The sequence below is a fragment of the Pyxicephalus adspersus genome, chromosome 7 (assembly GCF_032062135.1).
Source record: "Pyxicephalus adspersus chromosome 7, UCB_Pads_2.0, whole genome shotgun sequence".
NCBI lineage: Eukaryota > Metazoa > Chordata > Amphibia > Anura > Pyxicephalidae > Pyxicephalus > Pyxicephalus adspersus.
Window position 1 is genome coordinate 9,737,197 of NC_092864.1, and position 21,428 is coordinate 9,758,624.

At 42.1% G+C, this 21,428-nt stretch overlaps 1 protein-coding gene across 1 annotated transcript in view; it reads right to left on the minus strand.

Moving 5' to 3' along the window:
• The window catches only part of LOC140334744 (NXPE family member 4-like), a 26,082-nt gene extending 5,962 nt beyond the window's left edge, over positions 1–20,120 (minus strand). Inside the window, 3 exon segments of the mRNA XM_072416984.1 lie at positions 16,691–16,752; positions 18,198–18,916; positions 19,974–20,120. Coding sequence (XP_072273085.1) covers positions 16,691–16,752; positions 18,198–18,916; positions 19,974–20,120 — 928 coding nt within the window.
• Positions 20,121–21,428: the final 1,308 nt, after the last annotated feature.

Here is a 21,428-nt window from a genome sequence, read left to right on the forward strand (position 1 = left end):
CATTTTGGCATTTTTTAAGCTGACAACAGACGTTTACTGTAAAGATAGAGGATTATCTAGGAACACAGAAACCACAAATTTGTACATTCTATGCCATATGAACATGCCAAGGTTACGTTAAACGTTTGTTTATTTCCCTAATGGTTGCACTTGATGGACTTTTTTTCAACCTGACTTACTATGTAGCTTTTGATAGTAATTATACAATCAAAGTAATAAACACATTGATCATCTCCAAACAAATTTGGTGTTTCTAAAGTGATCAGGAAAACAAAGGAGAACAAAAAATGGTTTTGAATCTGATTACAATTTTTTCTTGTACATTGTAATGTATCCATATACTTACCATCACATTTTGTAACTTTAATGGGCGCCATGTTTTCTGCTATTTCTACACCTACTCTTGACCTACAAGAAATAGTTTTATGTACATTACTTACAAATGTGGAGCTAGCAAGCAATCTAAAAAACTGAATCTGAATTTGAGTGCTGGGAGAATGGTAAAGGTTTGTTTCACTGACCATTTAAATTTAAAGTGTATGTCACGTTTTTATATTTTTTTGGATACAGTAAATCCTTTCTGGCTTTAGATAATTGGACTTGCACACACTTTACCCAGGGTTTCCCAAACAGAGTTTGCTAGGGGTTCCTTGCGCAATGAGAAATTTGTGACTCTCAGGTCAATTAAACTAACACCAATTTTTTTGGGATATCTGTATTATTATGCAGGAATTTTATAGCACCAACATATTACACAGCGCTGTACATTGGATAGGGATTGCATATGAGAGACAGATACAAACAGTGACACGGGAGGAGGAGAGGACCCTGCCCCGAAGAGCTTACAATCCAAGAGAGGGTGACATTCTTCCCAATGGCCAGTGTATAGGACACTCATCCCATTGACCCCCATTCTAAAGTACTAAAAACCTGGCACATCATAAATATTGGCAGGTGTTCCCTGAAAGTGTTTTGAAGGGTTCCCCCATGTTAAAAAAAGTTGACAAAGACTGATTTAACCACCTAATGTAATGTATGTTTGAAACAGCAGAGGATATGTTGGACCTCTGCTGAGAAGCCGTTACATCTACACTGAGGGTCCTTCTCTACAGCTTCCTAGGACCAAACCGGCTTTTCTATCCAGACTGAGATTATTTTCTGAGGAACGAAAAAACTTTAAAAACTTTGCACTAATATTCTTTTTAGAATTTATTTAACACATTTAAACTAAAAAGTATACTTCAACAGTGTCCATCACTGGTACCACCTATAGTACCATATTTATGGTCATAGGCATGACGTTTAGGGTTTCCCAACCCTGAACCATAGATATATAAATTTATATTACTCTGACTATTGTCCATTGTTTTCAGAGTGGCACAATGACCGAGTGTGGAGGTGGCAGCAGCATCAGGATTTTCAGTATGAATACAGACCGTGAAAGTGGGGCCTCTTGATCCTTGTAATTTTTGGGTTGGGAGCAGGAGGTGTCAGAAAATTTATCACAGGGATAACTGGCCACAGAGTGGCACAATGGCAGAGGAGAGCGGGTGACTGAGGTGGTGGCGGCAGCAGCAGCAGCAGCAGGCGGAATCCACAGAGTGGCACAATGACAGAGTCTGGAGGTGGCAGCAGCATCAGGATTTTAGGAATGAATACAGACCGTGAAAGTGGGGCCTCTTAATCGTTCCCATTTTTGGGTTAGAACCAGGAGGTGTCAGAAAATTTATCACAGGGGTAACTGGCCACAGAGTGGCACAATGACGGAGTCTAGAGGTGGGGGCAGCAGCAGGAGGCTACAGAGTGGCACAATGACATAGTGTGGAGGTGGCGGCAGCATGAGGAGACCACAGAGTGGCAAGGTGACATAGTGTGGAGGTGGCGGCAGCATCAGGATTTTCAGTATGAATACAGACCGTGAAAGTGGGGCCTCTTGATTCTTGTAACTTTTGGGTTCGGAGCAGGTGTCAGAAAATTTACCACAGGGATAACTGGCCACAGAGTGGCACAATGACAGAGTGTGGAGGTGGCAGCAGCATGAGGAGACCACAGAGTGGCAAGGTGACATAGTGTGGAGCGGGCAGCAGCAGCATCATGAGACCACAAAGTGACCCGGTGACAGAGTGCGGCGGTGGGTGGCAATACCAATACCTGCTGACGAAGGTGGGTGAAAGAAGGAGCACTTGGCATCTGATGTGTGGCATGAGGCGGGTGGAAGCATCAGAGTAGTAGCTGAGGCAGGTAGCCAGAAGAAACCGGTCTCTTTTGTCAAGGTTTAGGTCAGGCGGCATGGATCATCTATTCAGATGCATCAGGCATTGGTGGGTGGGAATCCTGGCTGATCCACGCCTGATTCATCTTGACAAAGGTCAGTCTCTCCACATTTTGGACAGACGAGTTCTTCTTGGGGTAACTATGGCCCCTGCCACACTAAACACCCGGTCTGATGCCACACTACTTCTCTAAATGTAGGAGCAAGACAGTCTCTGTGACTGGCCTGAAGAAAATCTTAACAGATCCATCTCTGACAGTCCTCACCTGCACCTTGCCAACTTCGTCTTGAACAGCCTTAGAGATTGAGCCCATAGGCCAATCGATATGATGTGCTTGTTGGTCCTTCAACAGGACTAAATCACCTACTTGTAGGTTAGGCCTTTGTGCCTGCCATGTCCGGTGCCCCTGCAGAAGGTAGAGGTATTCCTTTCTCTATCTTTCCCAGAAATAGTCTGCAAGATGTTGCACATGTCTCCACTGGCTCTTAAGTGGTGGAAAGTCCCTAGTGGTGTAGAGACCAGTCCTGATTTCAGGGTAAAAAGGGGGCTGGAGTCAAAATAACTGGATCCTCTGGATCAGAAGATATGGGAACTAGAGGTCTAGAATTGATAATGGCGACCACTTCAGCTAAGAAAGTTGTCAAGACTCCATGAGTCAGTCATGTAAAACACACATCAAGGAGCATAGAGTCCAGAATCCATCTCGCCATGCAGATCATTCTTTCCCATGCTACACCCATGTGTGAAGAATGTGGTGGGTTGGATTTCCAATCACAACCTTGCTTATTCAAGTGCCTTTTAAATTGACTTGAATCAATCTGTAATTCTTTACATGCCCCAACAAAGTTGGTTCAGCAATCTGATCTTAGTAGCTTCACTGGACCTCTAATGCATACGAACCTTCTAAAAGCGTTGATGAAACTAGATGTATCCATTGATTCTATCACTTCAATGTGAACAGCACGTATACTTAAGCATGTAAACATTACTGCCCATCGTTTGTTGCTCTCTTGACCACCTTGTGTCTTTCTTGCTATTACTGTCCATGGCCCAAAAGCGTCGAGCCCAACATAGGTAAAGGGTGGTTCTATGCCTAATCTGTCAGCAGGCAATTCCTGTTTCCCTCTTAATTTTTTACACTTGACACACTTGTAGTATGTGTAGTATGGTAGCAATAACTGTTCTTACTCCAATGATCCACAGTCCTGCAGATCTAATGGCGCCTTCAGTGTAGTGTCTCCCTTGATGGCTAACTAGCTCATGGTGATGTCTGATGAGTAAAGTAGCTACATGATGCTTGCTTGGTATGATCGGAGGGTTCCTCTCCTTCTCTGGTTACCTTGCTCTATTTAAACGACCACCAACCCTCATCATGCCTTGGCCATCTTTTACTGGATTCAGTTTATAAAGAGAACTGTTCTTAGAAACTTGTTTTCCATCTTTTAGACACTTCAAGGTAGGCTTCATCTTGTAGGGGCGACAAGTCTTCTGCTAGGTCTAGGTTCTTCAAGTTCAAAGCATGGTCATTGGGATAAAAATCTTCCATCACCTCACTGTTGTTAGATACAATCTTGTGAAGCCTTAAGTTAGCACGTGACAAAAGCCGATCTTCCCTGGCTTGCGAGGGTGATAGACTCCAAAGAATGGGAGATACAAGCACTCTTTACCCTTCTTCAATGGTGGAGCTGGTTCTGCGTGATTGTTGTCTAATATTCTTTGCATGAATTCCACAAAATGCTTTTCCATATCAGGTTTTTTTTTTTCATTGTTCTCTTAAGTGCTGTAAACCTAGACATGGCTTGCTCTTGGTTGTTTGGAAGGATTGCTTTTGGGCTGCAGAAGGGTAGAGGTGCCATCCAGCTATTGGAGCTGTCTTTAACAAAATCATTGTCCATTACCTCGGTGAATTCCTTATCTTTGATGGAGGGAGCTATTTTATTGTCATTACAGGTAGTTTAAAAGCATGTGTTGTTGAGATCAACAGGAGTTATGATCTTATTACGGATGTCCACTTTCATGTTGCTGAGTAGCTTTAGACTTTGGTCAGTCTTGTGATTCTCAAGATAATGACATGAGCACTGGCTTGTGTAAGAAATACGTCTATTTCCTAATATGTTCGTCTTGTAGGAACTCACATTATAGGTTCTTCGTGTTTTGTCTAGGCATGACAACCCAACGCCAAATCAAGCCTCTGTGCATAAGGAGCATTGTTAGGTCCATTGTACTGCTGGCGTACTTTGTAAACTCTTGGTATGTCTCTACCCAAAAGAATTAAGATTTCTGCTCCCTTCTCGAAAGGGGGAATGTAGTTAGCTATGCTCCTGAGATGAGGTTGGTGACAGGCTGCGTCCGGAGTAGGAATCTCTTCTCTGTTGTTCGGTAGCTGATCACATTCGATGAGTGCAGGAAGTGGGAACTGCGCATCTTCAAAGAGGGGAGCTACTGTAAACCCATACGCAATTCTTCCTGAAACATTCACTTGGCCTGCACATGTGCGCAGTGTGTATGATTGGGCCTCTCCCCCGATGCTGAAGAGGTCAAAGAATTCTGGGCTTGCTAATGATCGGCTACTCTGGTCATCTAAAATGGCGTACATTTTCACAGCTTTCTCTGGTTGTCCTGTAGGGAAGACCATTTTCTTGAACACCAAACACTTTCTGAGGGAATGTGGCTTGTTATGAATGGGGCACAGAAGGTTAGGACCACCAGGTTTCCTCTTCTTTGGTTCCTTTACTGGTATTTGAGGTACTAGGCGAAATTCCAGTCTTCCTGATAGAGACTGCCCTCCTCATGTCCTTACCCTTTTTGCTTAAGGTGTCGCACATGGCAGATAAGGTGGTAGTGTTGTTGGAATCAAAATATGAGAAACTCGGGTCATTCTTAGCTCTCGCTACCTTGTTGATGAATTTGCAGAAAAAGGAGAAAGGTGGATAGCTGACTTGTTGTGATCTTTTGTATTCTGAGCCCACCATAGTCCATTTCTCTTGAGAATAATAAGGCAATTTTGGTATAATTGGATTCACGCCATGAGCAGTATCCAAATAGCTAAGGCCTGGAAGGTTTGCATCTAGCTTTGCTGTTTCCAACTCAACAAGAAGATCGCTTAGTTCTTGAAGCTTATGATTATCCTTATTTGATAATGTAGGGAAGTTTTGAAGTCTCTTAAACAAAGCAAGTTCAATAGATTCAGGGCTAACATAGATTTCCTCAAGTCGCTCCTAAACAAACTTAAGGCCTATTGCTGGCGCCTCAATATTAAAAAAAAAAAGTTTAGTTACACAAACACACACATTCAATAAAGTACTGTAACATTAAAGCCTCGTCCAACTTTTTACATATATTTTAACCCTTTCAGGGAATGAGTAAGGGGTTTTATCTATCACTGTTCTCATTCCCCAGGGTGGGGTGGTGGAGATCTGGGAGTCTCCTTATTAAAGGGGTCCAAAGTCCTGCTAAAAACGTTTTTTAAAAGCCCCCGTTGCTTAAAAATGCTTGAAAAAGCCTCCATTGAGCTCAATGGAAGCGTTTTCAAGTGATTTGATTCGTTTTCCCGCGTTTATCCAGCGTTTTAATTTTTTAAACATTGCAAGCAACGTTTAAGATAACGCTCAAAAACGTTGCCTGAAGGAAACGTCCTGGTGTAGATTAACCCATTGGAATGCACTTCAAACATGGGCTTTAAAAGCCTCAGGTTAAACGCTGGGGAAACAGTCCATGTAGACTAAGCTTTAGGACTGGCCCACCTTCTGCTCTACATATTTGTGCAGGGCTAGTACTGCATTTTTCGCAAAGAAATGGTGGCTTGGGACTCTCCACCTCGGCTTGGCACAAGCCATCAGTTCTCTGAAAGGTGCACCACCTGTCCACCACTTGGAAAGGGAGGGACTGCAGCACCAGCAACTTGGACAGGAGCACATTCAGCTTCTGCACCATTGGATGAGTGCATGCATACTGTTGTCTCTTGGCAATCGTTTCGGTGATCGATTGCTGACCGAATGACTGACGAGAAATAGGAGGGGGAGGAGCATCTGGACCAGCAGAAGATGGAAATGACATACAGCTCCCTTCGGCTGAGGTGCTGGAGCCTTGACTGCCTGTAAGCCGCTGCGTGCCACTGGGTGATGTAGTGGTTGCTGCGGCAGGCTGGACCACCACATCGGAGGCACAGTTCTCCCAAGCCACTTTATGGTGACACTGCATATGTTGACACAGGGCCGTGGTGCCAACATTGGCACCCTGGCCACGCTTCACCTTTTGTCCACATATTCTACATATGGCCATGTTAACCTCCTTCGACGGCCTAACACAAAACTGTCACACCGCCGAGTAGGATTTTCTCCCCAACACTCCGCACTGACTGATTACTACCGCCGCTGCCTCCTTGACCCCTGCACCACTACTTCCCGGGCAGGTAGGCTGCTGCAAAGCAGGTGGTCTACCCCGGGCACATTTGGCCCCCCACCTCCCACTGCTGCCACCCTGCTGACTACCAGCCATGCTACCACCTTGCTGGCTCAGCGGCTGCCTCATGGGCAAGCTGCCATCCTCTTCTCCTGATGATGATGATGGAGCCCCTTCTTCACCCTGCTCCCACGTGCGATTGGCTTCATGATCATCGAGTAGTGTATGCACATCGCTGATGTCCTCCTCAACGGTCTCTGGGTCAGGAGCCTGACCGCTCGCAACACCACCTCCCACGCCACACTCCTCATGACTACTTGCCTGTCTAGCAGAGGAAGCAGCGGATGTCTCCTCCAGATCTTGGCTGGGCAGTAGCTGCTGACTGTCCTCTACTAGCTCGTCCTCGCTGTATAGTGGAGCTGAGCCCACAGCATACAATACTTCTGTGACTGAGGGAACAGCAAAGGACAGAGGCAGATTGAGGACAGGTGAGGGCACAGGGCCTGCTCCCCGGCCATGCCAACTATTTTTTTATTTTTTATTTTTACAGTAATAGTCCACTAAATGCTTTTACCATATGGATATTCAAAGCGCCAACATATTACGCAGTGCTGTACATTTAATAGGGGTTGCAAATGACAGACAGATACAGACAGTGACCCACGAGAAGGAGAGGACCCTGCCCCGAAGAGCTTACAATCTAGGAGGTGGGGGAAGTATCACACAAAAGGAGGGGGTATATGGAATGGTGGGTAAGTAGTGAGGGTTTAGAAGACAGAAGAAGAAGGGTAGGTGAGGTTGAAGCAGTGGGTTTTGAGTACATAAGAGTAGTAGGAGCAAGCTGAGTAGGACAAGAAAGACCATTCCAGAGAGTCGGGGCAGCTCTAGAAAAGTCTTGGAGCCGTGAGTGTGATGGGGTTATGAGTGAAGAAGTCATTAGAAGATCATTGGAGGAGAGAAGAGAGTGGCTAGGGGGGTATTTTTCTATCAGGTCAGACACGTAAGTGGGACAAGTATTGTGGAGGGATTTGAAGGTAAAGCACAGGAGATGAGTTTGATTCTAAGGTGAAATGGAAGCCAATGAAGTGAACTACAAAGAGGGGCAGCATGGGCAACCAACCATTAGTCTCATAAGCCTATTTTACATTTTGACAGACCTTACTGTAAAGATTTCTTTACGTATATAACCTTCTTCTCCCCCAGATGCAAAGAGCGCGCCATTATTCTTTGTAACGACCTCAAAGTGAATAATGGGGAAGAGAGTTCTCTATATGGACCTTTTATATATTTACACAGGGTGATCATATCCCCCCTTATAAGTCTCTTCTCAAGGGAGAATAGATTCAGTTCAGCTAATCTCTCCTCATATCTGAGCTCCTCGATTCCTTTTATTAGTTTAGTTGCCCTTCTCTGCACTCTGCACTCCCTTCTCTGCAATGGAGGAAATTAGCAGCACTGGGATTGAAGAAAGGATGACAAACCCACACGGCAGGAATGATGTTCGAAGGGGATCCAATGATCCAACTCCAAAGATCAAGGAGGGCCAATGTGGAGCCAGTGGAAAATATGGCGGTCTCAGGGATTGTTCCCAGACCTGTGATTGATGCAGAGCACCTACAAATCTGTGCGTGCCAAAATCAGCTCGGTGCTTACACAAAGGTCACCCACACCAATTAAATGTAAGCTCCATGTTAAGGGAAAAAAGAGAGCTCTATGTTTTGATGAGAGCCAGTCATGTGATGGGCGCTCCATCTGTTTCATGTTTTCAATGAATCACTGAATTGGTTTTAATTAAGTTTTACATCTACTTTAATTTGACTTGTAACCCAAAGTCACAGGTGGCTCATAAGATTTTATTACAACTGGAAATGGAGATTTAGAACAGGTCTGGGTGTGTTTGATGTTTTTATTAGGTAAAAAAAATCCCCTTAAACCTGCCGAGTTTACAAAATATTAAACATTTTATGGGGAGGGTGATGAAGGTTTTCATGTCCAACCTGTGGTGACCCAGGATCCATTGACATACATAAAGCAGAGTTATATAGAGAATTTTGCATTTCTTTAGCTAGGTGTCATTAATTTCACCCTAATTGAGAAATCATCCAAGTTCATTTTTAAAAGTAGAACTGAGCTATCACCAACCATAAAAAATAAGCGTACTTGAAAACAAAATGCACTTCTGTTTACCCCTTCCCTTGACCTGACCCAACCCATTCTACAGATGACTACTGACATGGGTCTGATGGCCACAGCTCAGCTGTTTACATCTACCACCGGCAGTCTTCACAGTCCTGGCTGCACCTGTTCATTACAGCCGCATTGATTTCTAAAGCGCCAAGGTCTAATATGAGCAGAAACAAGACTGGAATATGCAGGCACAGTCAATACAGCTCTAGTTATAAACCAAGGTTGTGCAAGAAAACCATGAAACTGTGCAAGAAAAGAGTGGGTTATATGTTGTCAGAGCCAGGCAAAAGGTTGCAAAATAAATACATATTTACACTGATCCTAGATGTGGTACTGCTGCACCTCATTTCCTGCTTTGGCTTAACCATCAACACCAATACTGCTGAATTTGCATTAGAAATCTTTTTCCCTTCCTCTCTGCAATGGCGGGGTGGGGACATCATTACAACATTCTAAGCTCCAACACAACAGGGCAGAGATCATCGACAGCATACCTAGCAACTGTCCCTGCTTTGGAGCTGCTGTCCGTCTTTTACTCCCTATGTCCCCTTTTCTCCTCATTAGCGGAGGTCGGATAGTTTCAAACGAAGTTGATTCAAACTTGACTTCAGATCAAAACTCAAAATATGAGCAATCCAAGCTCAATTTTGACTTGGAATATCTCACACATATACCTGACACTGAATAATAATACAATACTGAATAATAGACTCCAAATCTGAGATAATTAAACTTTTTTCAGTAATCAGAACTTTAACTTGGATTGGAATTCTGACTCTTAAAACTTAAATTTCCTAACCCATCTGACAGAAATCTAAACTTCTTCTCAATTGTTCCTCTTTTTGGATGAACATATAAACTTGTAATAAAAAACCTTATATATAAATATATATTTTGTGTAATTTTATTATATGTATATATATATATATATATATATATATATTTATTTATACTTATTAAATTTATGTAGGTATTATCAAGTATTAATTTATATCCAAACCTTAAATGATTCCATTTGCCATTTTTAAAAATGAATATACAGGAAATGTAGTTGCAAAAAAAACACTTGGTAATTATTATTTTTTTGGGCGTGCATTAACAATTTATGATCTGTAAAATAGGGGAATGTAGGAGGGATCTGCCATACTTTGAGCCAAAAGTGTCCCTACTCCTATCTCCAAAAGTTGCAAGGAATTTATTAGACCTTCCCACAGCCCACAGAAGAAGAATACCATGAAATCATTGAAGGCCACATGATTGCAAATAATACGCTGAAATAAGGTGATTTAAAGCACTTTTTATATATTTATTATTATTATTTTTAGTTCTTTATTTATTAGTATTGTTATTTCCTTTCCTTTAAAAGATCGTGTCCATTTCCTGTTTTTTATTATTATTATTTTATTTTATTTTAGAAGATCTTATCCATTCTCTGTTTATTATTAATATTACTATTACTATTTTATTATCATATCCATTCTTTGTTTTTATAGCCCCCCATGCATTGACTCTTCCCCTCAGACCCCCCCACTTCATTACATCTATGTTGTACCGACACCACCCTCCCACCCCCCGGACCATATTCTGAATATACTGCACACTGTGAGCTTCTTACGATATACATTAGAAGCTGCAGCACAGAAACAGAGCCAAAAAAGTGCGAGGAGGACGTTCAGCATCATCCAGCCTGACTACTTCCTGGACCACAGCTTTCATTTAATTGCTTTTGGCTCTTTCAATTTTGGAAACAGAGCAGCACATGTGAAAGTTACCAAAGTTTCTTGTTTTTAGGGTGAGAAAACTGATTAGAGGAGTAAGCATAATGAGAGAGATATAACCATTGTGCTGATTTTCCTTTCAGTGTCAGTTCTCAGGCTTGGGTGGAGTTAGGATGACCTGGACTCAGAGGAAGTGGGTTGTATGAACCTGTCTATCAGACTGACATCTAGTGACAATAAGGGGTACTGCAGGGGACATCCTTGTATTAAAGTGGACATTACAGCAATAATATTCTTTTATTCTGCATTGAGATTAAACTATTGTATACATGAATCATTTACTCTTTTGATTACTGTTTATGGAGCAGTCTATGGTTTTGGTTGTGTGAATTATCATTACTGTTGTCTAAAAATAGGAGTTCTACTTTGTCTCTTTGGAGAAAGTTGACACAATGATCCCTAGAAAATTGATCATTGGGAGCTATTACATGTGCAAAGCAAATAGCGGGCAATAAAGCAATAGACAGGAAAACCTATGGCCTGTTATGACGCATGGATAGATTGGAATGTCCTAATTACATATTATTTTGTTCTCCATTCCAGGCTGCGTACAAACAAGCTGAACTCCAGACCTATATAAAAGATACAAAGTGATACAGTTCTGCAATCATTAATATATTATTTATTATGTTTTGTTAATGCAATGTATCTGAATCAGTTCTGATGAATAGCTTGATGGTAATACGACAAATCAGAGGTAATTAATATGCTGCTTCTATTTTCAATGCCTAGTCTAGGAGCTGGTTCTGGGCTGTAAGGAAGCTGGTTGATTGATGTTGGACTTCAGAGCGAGGCATTTAGAGGCAGAAAAAAATAATGCTATGAGTTAAAAGCGAATATTGCAGAAAAGGCAGGCATTGTTTTATCTCCTAATGGAATCTTCATTTTTCTTTTTTTTTTCTTGGTTGGAGTTTTCCGGCAAAGGAACTTTAATCTACGTGAGGGATAGCTCCTCCAAATTAAGGAGGAGGTTTGAAGATGGACAGTCCCTGCAAATCAAGGCAGATGGGGGTATGAATCGAGACAGTCCCTCTAAATCAGGGGGGAATAAGAAGAGAGATCCAAGTCAGGGGCAGTTGAGACTTATAAAGTGGGACACATCCTCCAAATCAGAAGCAAATGGGAGGTAGGAAGAGGGATAGTTCCTGTAAATTAGAGGGAACTATGAAAGGGACAGTCCCTTTAAATCAGGAGCAGTTGGGAGATAGAAAGTGGGACAGTCCCTCCAAATCAGGTGCAGTTGGGAGGTATGAAGAGGGACAGTTCCTCCAAATCAGGACCAGTTGGGCGGTAGGAAGAGGGGCAGTCCCTCTAAATTAGGGAGAACTATGAAAGGAACGGTCCCCCCAAATCAGGTTCATTAAGGGGTATGATATGGGACAGTCTCTAAAATCAGGAGCAGTTGGGAGGTAGGAACACCTTCCCTCTAAATTGGGGGGAACTATGAAGATGACAGTCCCTCCAAATCAGGTCCATTGGGAGGTTTGAGTTGGGACAGTCCCTCCAAATCAGGATCAGTTGGGAGGTATGAAGAGGGACAGTTCCTCCAAATCAGGATCAGTTGGGAGGTAGGAAGAGGTATAGTCCCTCTAAATTGCGGGGAATTATGAAAGAGACAGTCCCTCCAAATCAGGAGCAGTTGGGAGGTATGAAGAGGGACAGTCCCTCCAAATCAGGATCAGTTGGGAGGTAGGAAGAGGGGCAGTCCCTCTAAATTAGGGAGAACTATGAAAGGAACGGTCCCCCCAAATCAGGTTCATTAGGGGGGCTTGAAGTGGGACAGTCTCTAAAATCAGGAGAAGTTGGGAGGTATGAAGAGGGACAGTTCCTCCAAATCAGGTGCAGTTGGGTGGTATGAAGAGGGACAGTCCCTCCAAATCAGGTCCATTCGGAGGTATGAGTTGTGACAGTCCCTCCAAATCAGGTGCAGTTGGGAGGTATGAAGAGGGACAGTCCCTCCAAATCAGGTCCATTGGGAGGTATGAGTTTTGACAGTCCCTCCAAATCAGGTGCAGTTGGGAGGTATGAAGAGGGACAGTTCCTCCAAATCAGGAGCAGTTGGGAGGAAGGAAGAGGGGCAGTCCCTCTAAATTAGGGGGAACTATGAAAGGAACGGTCCCCCCAAATCAGGTTCATTAGGGGGTATGAAGTGGGACAGTCTCTAAAATCAGGAACAGTTGGGAGGTAGGGAGAACTATGAAGAGAAACAGTTCCTCCAAATCAAGGACAGCTGAGAGGTTGGGAAACACTGCTCTACATTTCCCTGTCTTGGAGAGCTTTAATAAATCAGGTCCATGTATTTACTTATGCAATGAGTTTATTCATTGGACCTGATTTATTAAAGCTCTCCATGGCTGGCAAGGATACAGTTATATCAGTGAAGCTGGGTGATCCAGCATACCTGGAATGGATCTGTTCCAGGATTCCATTCTAAGAAATACATTCCAGGTTTGCTAGATCACCCAGCTGCACTGATGAAAGTATATCTTCTCCAGCCTTGGAGAACTTTAAAAAATCAGGGCCATTGTATTTAGTGATCAGTGATTCTCACAAATCAATGTGAAGCCAAACTCGTTGTTCCACCTAAGGTGCCAGCATGAAATAGACCTGCCACACACTTTAATTCAATTCTTATATAATAAATGATGTGTATGCGTCAACACAACCATATGCCAAAACATTCAGGAAAACCAGCCAGACCGATTTATCTGCAGATTTGACCCTAATCTCTTACATCTACTTTACTTCTTTCAATATCTGATTTTACTAACCAATGTTATAATTATATAATCACGGCATCAATAAATAAAGCATACCTAGTTATTTGCTCATACATGCTGTAACACACAGGCATTGATGGATATAGAGTCAAATGTCTGAGGGATTTCAACAGCGATATTTGACCTTGAAAAGAGAAAAAGAAAAGTATTTCCTTTAAAAAAATATTTATGTGCTTCACCTACTTGTAAATGTTAAATCATTACCATACAGTACAATAATCAGAAATTAAAGCAAACCTGTTCTTTAGCTTAAGAGGTTCGAGGCACCAAAGCAAGATGTGAACTTTTTCCATGGTGATTCCAAAGTAGGGGAACTCTACCACTAAATATAAAGTTGCTTCTACCAATAAAGTAAAGGGACTTTCTGATTACTGACTATTAAGGGGGGAGACATATTCCTATGACTTCCAGAGTAAAGGGGCCTTGTACCAATGAATTTACAGGGACCCTGAGAACCCAAGTCAGGGGCAGTTGAGACGTATAAAGTAGGACAAATCCTCCAAATCAGAAGAAGTTCGGAGGTAGAAAGAAGGATAGTCCCTGTAAATTAGAGGGAGCTATGAAAGGGACAGTTAAATCAGGAGATGTTGGGAAGTATGAAGAGGGACAGTCCCTCTAAACTTAGGAGACTTAAAAAAAGGAACTGACCCCCCAAATCAGGTTCATTAGGGGGTATGAAGTGGAACAGTCTCTAAAATCAGGAACAGTTGGGAGGTAGGGAGAACTTTGAAGAGGAAGAGTCCCTCCAACTCAAGGACAGCTGAGAGGTATGAAACTGTATGCAACAACTGTTGTACTGATAACAAGTAGTAACTGTATTTCTATTTCCATTATTTTATTTTTCTGATGAATTTGCTTAGGGTTTTTTTTTCACCAACTGGCCCCTAAGAGCTTTTGTACAGAGCATATAATACAGTAACAGGTTGTTATTACTAATGACTGTTGAGAGTTTTTTAATTGGTACAATTTTGGTAAAATTGTGGACATTTTCATGCTTTTAGCATTTGCAAAATGGAATTAAAAAAAATAGGATAATTTTAAACTTTATCATTGAAATTCTCTCCGGTAGATTGGTCACATCTGCAATCAAAGTGCTTGTTATCTGTACAACAGTTGTAGCATACAATTTTTTACCTCTCAGCTGTCCCTGATTTCAAGGAACTGTTCTTCTTCATGAAAGCTCTTTGGTAACCCCAGTTGGTTATCAATGTCCCATTCAATTGACAAACAGAATTGATGTCTAGATATCTGGGATTCCTCTGACCCACAAATTAAACCAACCCACTTACATCAAATATAAATGTAATTTTTAAGTTGTTGTGGGCCCCTGTGCAACTGTCCAGTCTTCACCAGTCCTCATATGTCTGCACCAGTCTTAGTGACTTGGCAAAATGATATCACCAATCCATTATGACGTTTTGGATGGTAGAAGAATGAAGGTTCACTGATTTGCCTGCATGATTTTGCTTTGTACTCGTGTACATGTCCTCTTTGAAATAGTAGAAGTCTGGATCTTTTAACATTACCCCCCATGCAAAAAAAGAAGACATAACCAGGGAAAGACCCACGACAGCTAAATACCATTTACCTGCTACAAATCTATAAAGTTGCTGCAAGTTACGACTTACTTTTGATGTCTTCCGTGAAGTGCATGATGAACTGGTGCAATGTCAAATCCCCTATAAGGAAGAGTTTTTTCCTCTCCAGGCATTTTACAAAGTCCTCCCCGGTTTTGTAGACGGTCATGTCACAATAGACAGGTTGCCAAATATTATTATATAAAAAATATCCGCTTGGCAGAAGAGGAGATGTAAATATCCGTGTCTCTTGTAGGAGATGTAAATGTCCTTTTCCATATCCATGGCTTCCAGAGCCATATGCCAACCACTCCACCCTGACCGTTGGTACCGGAAATACTTCACAACTGTGGGAAACAACCACATGCATTAGAAATGATTGAAAATGCAATCATCTAAATTGTCAGATGAAATACATGCAAGGGGGCATTTTTGCCAAAAAAAGATTTGTATTTAATTTTATCCAGTCTTAAGACTTACACAGCCCTGTGCAGCTAAGTAGGTGTAGTTATGCATTATCCTGGTCATTTCCCCTGCCCTAAATCTGTGATTGGGCCATACGGGAGAGGCAGAAAACTGATGAAATGATCCCTCTGCTCTCTCTTTCTACTAGCATATTTCTTGCCATTTGCTGAGTTCAGCATTGGCTATAGAGAAGACAGTAACTCCAAGGGAGCACATATGATGTATGTATAAGGTGGCTGGGTGATGTCATTTCTAAGGACACTGTTCTGTACACTTTGCACTTCATGGCTAGCGTAAGGGCTAGGTTTCCCACAAAGCTACCTAGGCTATTGCCTGCGGTGACATGACCACTAGGGGGGCGCCATTACAACATCTCTATGTGGAAATGGAAGCAAGGTCCACAGTAACAGGATGCATAAAGTGAGAGTGATTATACTAAGGTCACTTCCAGTGCAGGGATCTGTGCATCTGACACTCCTTCTCTTCTCCCTCTCTCTTCCCTCTCTGCTCTGTCTTCTCTCCCCGACTCCATCCCTGGCTTCTCTCTCTCCCCCTTCACTGTCTCACCTCTGCTATTTATCCCTCCATCTCTCTTTCCCTTCCTTCTCCTCCCTCTATCACCCTCTCTCCCCTTTTCCTTCCACTCTCTTTGTTCCCCATCTCCCCTCTTTCCCCTTGTCTCTGTCCTCTCTCTTCCCTTTTTCTATCCCTTCCCCTTTTTTACTCTCCCCTCTCCATTTCTGTCTTCTTTCCCTCCTATTCCTTCCTTTTCCCCACTCTCCCTTTCTTTTCTTATCTCTCTTTCTTAGGAAGAGTTTTTTCCTCTCCAGGCATTTTACAAAGTCCTCCCCGGTTTTGTAGACTGTCATGTCACAATAGACAGGTTGCCAAATATTATTATAAAAATATCCGCTCGGCAGAGGAGAACCCATTCCTGTCTGGCATTTCGGCTTGAGGGGTTCTTTTAAGACTAAGAAAATCAGGAAAACGTGATTGGAAAACAGTAATGATCAAACTAAATAGGGTATATATATAGTATAGAGAAGTATATAGAGGAAAGGTGGGTGCTGCAGAAATGGATTGGATTTTTGGAGTGCTAATGATAATAATCACATAAAAAGGAGCTTTATTATTTATATATTATTATATAATCACAGCATCATGAAATAAAGCATACCTAGTTGTATGCTTTTAAAAAAGTTTTACCAGAAAAAGTAAGGATAGTTTACCTCCACAGACACTGATGGATATAGAGTCAAATGTCTAAGGGATTTCAACAGCGATATTTGACCTTCAAAAGAGAAAAAGAAAAGTATTTCCTTTAAAAAAATATTTATGTTCTTTACCTACTTGTAAATGTTAAATCATTACCATACAGTACAATAATCAGAAGTTAAAGCAAACCTGTTCTTTAGCTTAAGGGGTTCGAGGCACCAAAGCAAGATGTGAACTTTTTCCATGATGATTCCAAAGTAGGCGAACTCTACCACTAAATATAAAGTTGCTTCTACCAATAAAGTAAAGGGACTTTCTGATCACAGACTATTAAGGGGGAGACATATTCTAATGACTTCCAAAGTAAAGGGGCCTTGTACCAATGACTATACAGGGAGGGACACATTTTCTAATGACGGCCTTTGTACTAATGACTATAAAAAGGGGACACATATTCTAATGACTACCAAAGTAAAGGGTACTTCGATCAAATACTATGAAGGAGGGACACATATTCTAATGACTATTAAAGTAACGAGGTCTTCTACCAATGAATATCAAGGAAGGAACATATTCTAATGGCTACCTAAGTAAAGGGTCTTTCCACCAAAGTCTATCAAGTGGGGACACATAGTTTAATTACTATAAAAGTAAAGGGTCTTTCTAGCAATGACTATCAAGAGGGGACACATATTCTTCTGGCTACCCATGCCACCCATTCTTGCCACCAAAGAATTGGGTAATTCTTTTATTAACCACAAATGTAATGGGGGGGTCTTCTCTCACTGAGCAACACGGAGACACCTCTTCTACTGAGCACAAATTTAAGGTGATCATATCACTAATGTAAGGGATCCTACTCCACTGACCATAAGTGTAGGGGGGCCCTATAAATAAAGTCAGAGGCCCTTCTTTACTGAAATTTTGGAGGTTTGCGGCTCTGGCCGGTGCGCCCCCGCAGCGGGAGAAGGAGAGGTACCCCGTTGGTGGGAGGATCGCACTGGCCAGAGCTGTGGACCATGTCTCCCGTAGGGTTTGTAGGCTCAGGGCAGTGGGTGGGTGGGTGGTGTCTCTGGACACAACCCACCCATTCTTCCATCACAGGCTCAGACCTGCAATGGGGGATTGGGTGGATTCTGTCATTATGACATCACTCTGGGGGAAGTTTCTTCCCCTTTGATGGACACACGGCTCCCCATGCACGTGTGGTCTGAAGTCCGTGCATTTAGTGGTTCATAGGTCTGAAAAGGTTGGTAAACACTGCTATAATACACAATGGGACAACAGGCTGTCCAGGCTTTAACCCAGCTACAATCTCAAAGGCCTTCAAGGAGATTCCATGGCATCTATAGGACTGATGTTCCCCATGGTCCCTCCAACCTCCCCTGACACTTCACTCTGGCACGTATACACAGCTTTAGAAAATTGGCATCTGAACAACATAGCCCTAACCAATTCAACAAGAAAATACCATAGGGTATCTACAGAAGACATTGTATGCAGAGTTGAAAGAAACAATACCTTTCAAATAGTTTACTTTCACTAGGAGTGATATGCAGTATTTGAAGTTTGTAACCTCTCATTTCATTCAGACTTTGACAAGTGAAGTTGGGAACTTTGAAGCAGTAGAAGGCTTCTTCATAAAGGGGGTCTAGGTATTCACAGATTTCCTTTCCTTTTCCTTCATTGAGTTTGAAAGCACACTTAGTCACAGCATCTTTTCCCAACATTTCAAACTTTCCTTCAAACCCAAGTACTCCCTGACTGGCATGCCTTGCCCTCCAGACAGCAGCAACCCCTTCGCTTGGATGGAACAACCAAATAGAGGTTTTGGCAGTCCCTGTCCAATATAAATGAAAGCGCACATGGTACGATCCATTGTTGAAGTCTTCTATTTGTCCAGACACAGAAGCTCCAAGCTGTGAAGCGAACAGCCTGGCTCTTATAAAGTCCCCTCCGTACCTCTTCCTATCCCCCAGGTGATCGTACATATCAATCCGCACCACCAGGTCTTCTCCAACACAGTATTGCTCCTTCGGATTAACAATAAATGCTGTGCTTTACTTTCCACTTGTTGTTCTATTAAAGTAGGTGAATGGAGCAATGGGGATGAGTTTTTCAATTTTGTCAAACATGTGGTCAATTTTCACTTGGAGCTCTGTTTTTCTGGCTGTAGGGTTTGGAACATTTTCACTCTTGTTCAATAACTGGCAGGTCTGAAGAACATTCCCTAAATAATCCTATAAATGGCAATTGAAAACATAAAACATATTTATTTACCATATAAATCCGATAACATTACTTGGAATATCTTAAGAAACCCACAGAATCATATGGAAGTTGGCCAACCAGGTGCCATTATGCGTATGTTGACTTAATGGGAAACCCAGAGCTTCCTGGGCCACATATGTCATGTATCAGGTTTCTATGCACGCCTAAGTTTCGGCATTTGCAGAAAGGGCTTTCTGGGCAATATAAAAAAGTGCCAAATTCACGCATGCATGATCAGGTGATGTAAGAAGAACCTGGAAGAAGACTCAAGCGGCATGTGCTGGTTCCTTTATGCCAGAAAGGGGTCCAAAACCAAAGTATTTATGGGGCCTCTTGGTGACCTACCTACTGCCATTGGTCTTACCATAAGGTTTGTCTAAATCAAGGACAGGTAACTGGGGAGCTTAATCAAATATGAAGAATACATGGTTAATGGGTTACTTCATGCAAGAATGGAAATGCATAGCTGGGTAGACAGTGACAAACCAGAAAGGTTCAAGCGGCAGAATCCTTTGGATGAGCTCTGATGCCCAACACAACATAACTTACCTTACACTACTTACTTAGCTGCTAATTCTAAGGTCAGACCCTATCCCAAAGGTATGTAATGATATAAAAAATACCCCAGTTGGTATTTCAATTGTCAATTCAAATTTTCTTACACTTTATAGAAAAATTTCCATCCAATACCTTTACTCTACAGTTAGGCAATTTTGAGTGAAAGGAATCAGAAGAAGCTTAGGTGGGCTGAGCATGATTACCGCAATAAAAATTTAAAGTTTTATTGAATTTCAAATGTGTGGCCAAAAGATAGGACAAGTGTAGCCTCCATTACATAGTTAACATTTACTTTGACATATCAACATCATTAGGAAAGCAATAAAAACAAAAGTTTTTCATCTTTCATCTATCTATCCAAAAAAAATGATATTGACTCTCTATTGATTTTCTAGTGATAAATACAAAAAAGGAGGACCACTGTTAAAATAAAAGTAGAAAGAAATATCACATAGTTGAGTTCCTTACCAAAAATTTACCCCTGTACCAGACGAAGCTCATCAAGAATATAACAGCCAGGAGCATTGGAAGAGTGAGTCTTCTCTGCTTCATGATTTCAGAAGAGTAAATGTTAGAAAGGGGTGAGCGACAAACAACTGGGATGACACGTAACATGGGCTAGCTCAAGAATGGTAAAGCTCAAACTAGCGGAGGTCTACTGATCATGCAGAATGCCACCCATCCTGTTTTTTTTATACATTGCCTGATTCTTTCACCAATATGCAGGGTTGGAATTTAGCACATTCTTCTCCACTTCCCCGTTCTATCCAGTCATGTTATGGGAAAGTTTTGTTCATAGAGGTAAAAAATACAACTTTTACGAACAGGCTTGATTCGTAAATTTATTGCTTTAGTATTGTAACTGTTACAATGTGTTTGTGTGAAGACTGAAGACTTGTCTGCTCCAGTATTCTTGCATGTGTTACCCCTTATAGCACCTTCTTACCCTTCTCCCAAACTGTGTTTTTGCACTGGACTAGTTGGGTTCATTTTTTAAGGTTTTTTTTTCCTTAATATAGGAGTTAGGCTATGTTCACATTGTCCATGAGGTTGCGGTGCATTTACTGCTTCCTCGTGCCAGGGAGCATCTCCTTCTTGGTGGCGTTATGCAGCTTCTCCCAGAGGCAGCTCCATAGAGAATGAAGGGGGCAGAGGTGAAAGGTTCCAGTACTGCTCCCAGGGGTTAAATGTGCAGAGGTTGGTTCTTTAAAGACGAGTATGTCTCGAGAATGACCCCTTGCCAGTTGTAGGGAGCCACACGGGTTGCTCAATCCCAAAGCAGGTCTAAACCTGTCCTTAGTATTTACAATACAGCTCTATAATACCTCTTTTAAAAATAAAAGTCTGCTATACATATTTTGGATCTAGTCCTTCCTTTTTTTTTATGGTGGCAGCAGGGGTGGTCCTTATTCTTGGCCATTGTGGCATCCAGGCCAGAACACCTTGTCCTGAGGCAGTGTGGGCCCAGGCTTGGGTGAACCCAGTGGGCAGATAGATGACAGCCTAGAGTTACAGGAAGTTTTTTTATGTTTTTTTTAAATTTGAAGCTGCAGTGACATGTTCCATAAATAAAAGCCATGGTGTACCCTAGTGCAATAGGGTGTTTAAGGTCCTCCTCCAAAGAAGAAGGGTCTCATGACCCTGATCCGGCTGAGGTGTAATGCTCCAGAAAACGGACTGGGATCATTTTTACCCACCTGGCCGAAGCCAGATGGATCCCATTTCTCTTTGGCTAGCCTTAACTAGCCCACTACTTACTAGGTTGGGAGCATTTTAAAATGGAAAAAATGGAGCCAAGTTTATAGTATGTACATGAATGTTCAGTAATCTGTAAGTTTAACACTTCCGGGTATTATTAGCACTCACAGAGATCACAGAACTTCCCCTGACAAAGGGTCTGATTTATTAAAGCTCTCCAAGACT